The sequence below is a fragment of the Stegastes partitus genome, unplaced genomic scaffold (genome assembly GCF_000690725.1).
Source record: "Stegastes partitus isolate 25-593 unplaced genomic scaffold, Stegastes_partitus-1.0.2 Scaffold2459, whole genome shotgun sequence".
In the NCBI taxonomy this organism is placed as follows: Eukaryota; Metazoa; Chordata; class Actinopteri; family Pomacentridae; genus Stegastes; species Stegastes partitus.
The window spans coordinates 33,938-36,289 of record NW_007580190.1 but is presented as its reverse complement, the minus strand read 5'-3'; the positions used below and the strand labels follow the sequence as shown (position 1 = coordinate 36,289).

At 43.8% G+C, this 2,352-nt stretch overlaps 1 protein-coding gene across 1 annotated transcript in view; it reads right to left on the bottom strand.

Moving 5' to 3' along the window:
- The window catches only part of lama1 (laminin, alpha 1), a 34,539-nt gene that overhangs the window by 30,595 nt on the left and 1,592 nt on the right, over nucleotides 1–2,352 (bottom strand). The window contains exons 2-3 of the mRNA XM_008305283.1: nucleotides 256–426; nucleotides 52–164 (exon numbers count right to left, since the gene is read on the bottom strand). Of these exons, the coding sequence (XP_008303505.1) occupies nucleotides 52–164; nucleotides 256–426 (284 nt within the window). The remainder of the gene's footprint in view (nucleotides 1–51; nucleotides 165–255; nucleotides 427–2,352) is intronic.

Here is a 2,352-nt window from a genome sequence, read left to right as displayed (position 1 = left end):
GTGTGTCTGTTGTGTGTCTGTTGTGTGTCTGTTGTGTGTCTGTTGCGTTACCTGTTTCAGATCCAGTGTGATGGTGATCCAGTGAAACTGTCGTCCGTTCTTGATGCTCGGACTCTGCCACCACTGATTGGTTCCATCGATGGCGTTTGTGATTGGATGACGTTCTGGACACACACACAAGTACTGTTACTACGACTACCTCTTGCTGTGGAGCTCTCTGTGGCTCTGGTTCTGGTTCTGGTCATGGTCATGTACCTGTTGACAGGGAAGAGTTGGCGTCACACTTGAGGCAGTGCGAGTTGTTGCGGGTTCTTCCTGGAACATGTTCCACCAGTTTGCAGTAATCCTCTGATTTTGGGTATCCACAGGTGGCATTGGTGCTGATCACTGCGTTACTGGCCAGATTAAAGATGGCCGGAAACAGACCTGATGGGTGAAGGAGTGCGTGAGTGAGTGAACTCTGTTCTGACCCGACTGAAGGCTCAGCAGCAGTCAGCACTGAAACACATCCTGAGAGGTGAACTGTTGAAGTTCTGAAGGACAGCCAGTGGAACCAGTCGGCTGAGATACCGGATCAAACACACTCGGTGGTTCGGAGTCTCCTGACAGAAGCAGGTCACATGACTCAGCCGCCTGAGGGCCGACAGGAACGCAGCTTCGTACGCCTCAGACGCTGACTCGTGGTCCAGGTGTGTCTGCAGGTGAACTCTCAGGTGAGTCACCATCTGAGAGCTTGTGGCTTCGCTTCAGGTCCTGAGGCTTAATGACATCACCACGAGCTCGTCAGCCGGCAGATTGACTGGACCGAGTCGTGCTCAGCAGGTCGGGGAGGATCCGTGAACTGCTGAAGACGTTGAACTTTGATCTGAGTTTAGCTTTAAATCACATGTGGGTTCAGATGACTGAAATGATTGTGATGATGCGATTTATTCTTGATAGATAAAGTTTATACCTTCTAAAACTTTATTGATATCACGATATACATACAACACACACGTCACAGTGGAAATTAAATCACAACGAACTTTAACGAACTGTGTGTTCAGGCTTAAACTAAACTGGAGGTCCAACAGGATGAAGGGTTTGGCTTCAGTTTTTCTACCTCGGTCATTTAACAGGAAACACATCTGAGAAGATTTCATGCATCAGCAGGTCCAGTATCACTCTAAAGGTCTCTCAGTGGCTGATACTGAGTCTGAGCCCTGACACGGATCAGTGTGTTCGGACATGGTGGCGTTCTGTCCACCAGCTGGTCGATGGAGTCAGTGGGCAGGACGTCCCGGTCTGCAGCCACATCCTGGAGTCAGAACTGGTTCCGCCTGCTGACTGGGACTCAGGATGTGATCACTGGACCTGGTCACAGTGATGACTGACGAGTATGAATAGAAATAAAAAGAGATTCTAATTGTTAAAAACAGTAAAACCTGAAGATTTTTGGAGCCAAAATCCGTAACGAAGACAGAAAAGAAAACGATTTTCATGAAGCACTGCTGAGTCGAGCAGCTTCGTTCCTTTTTCAACATGAACTTAGACGACTGGTTTTTAAACTGTAATCCCTCATTGTCTTATCTTATTGTTGTTTTACTGCTCTGTGCTTTTTAACTGTCAAACAGACTTCTCAGATCTGGATCATAAATATTAAGTTGTTTTTTAATTTACAACTCACAGCTGGAACGTTTTAATAACGTTGAAATACGGACATAAATACTATTGCAGAGTCTCGTTACGGCGTTGAACAGTAAATTATTATTCCTATTCTGTAGTCAGTCAAACAGTAATTAAGTGTTTCGGTAAATTACAGTAGTGACACTAAAAAGCAGTAAATAGTGGCGCTGCAGGTCCAAACACGCTAACATCTGCTCAATCATTTATAGCTGATTTAAATAGAATAAAACGGTGTCATTTTAATGTCACACGCTGAAAAGAACACCTTTCTTTCTGTTTTCCCCTCTTTTTTAAATTTTTTTTTTTCTGTAAATCAACAAAACAGGAAAGTCTGAAATCAAAGTAAATGATTAAGAGATCAGTTAGAAGCTGATCATTTTTTACAGTGTACTATAGATATATAAATACATCTGGTTAATATTCAGCTATATATATACACTTTAGTCTAATGTAAATAGAAAATAGCATCAACAGAACAACGTCAGCAACATCTGAGTCCTGATTCATCCCAGTGACTCGTTACCAACCCTGACAGCTTTCATCCACTTTGACTTTCTTTCATCTGATTTTCTCTCTGAGCTTCAAACTTCACCGACCTGAAAGTGTGAACACACACTTTATCAAGATCACAGTTTGACCAGCTGTGGAGGCGCGACAACACACACACACACACACACACACACACAC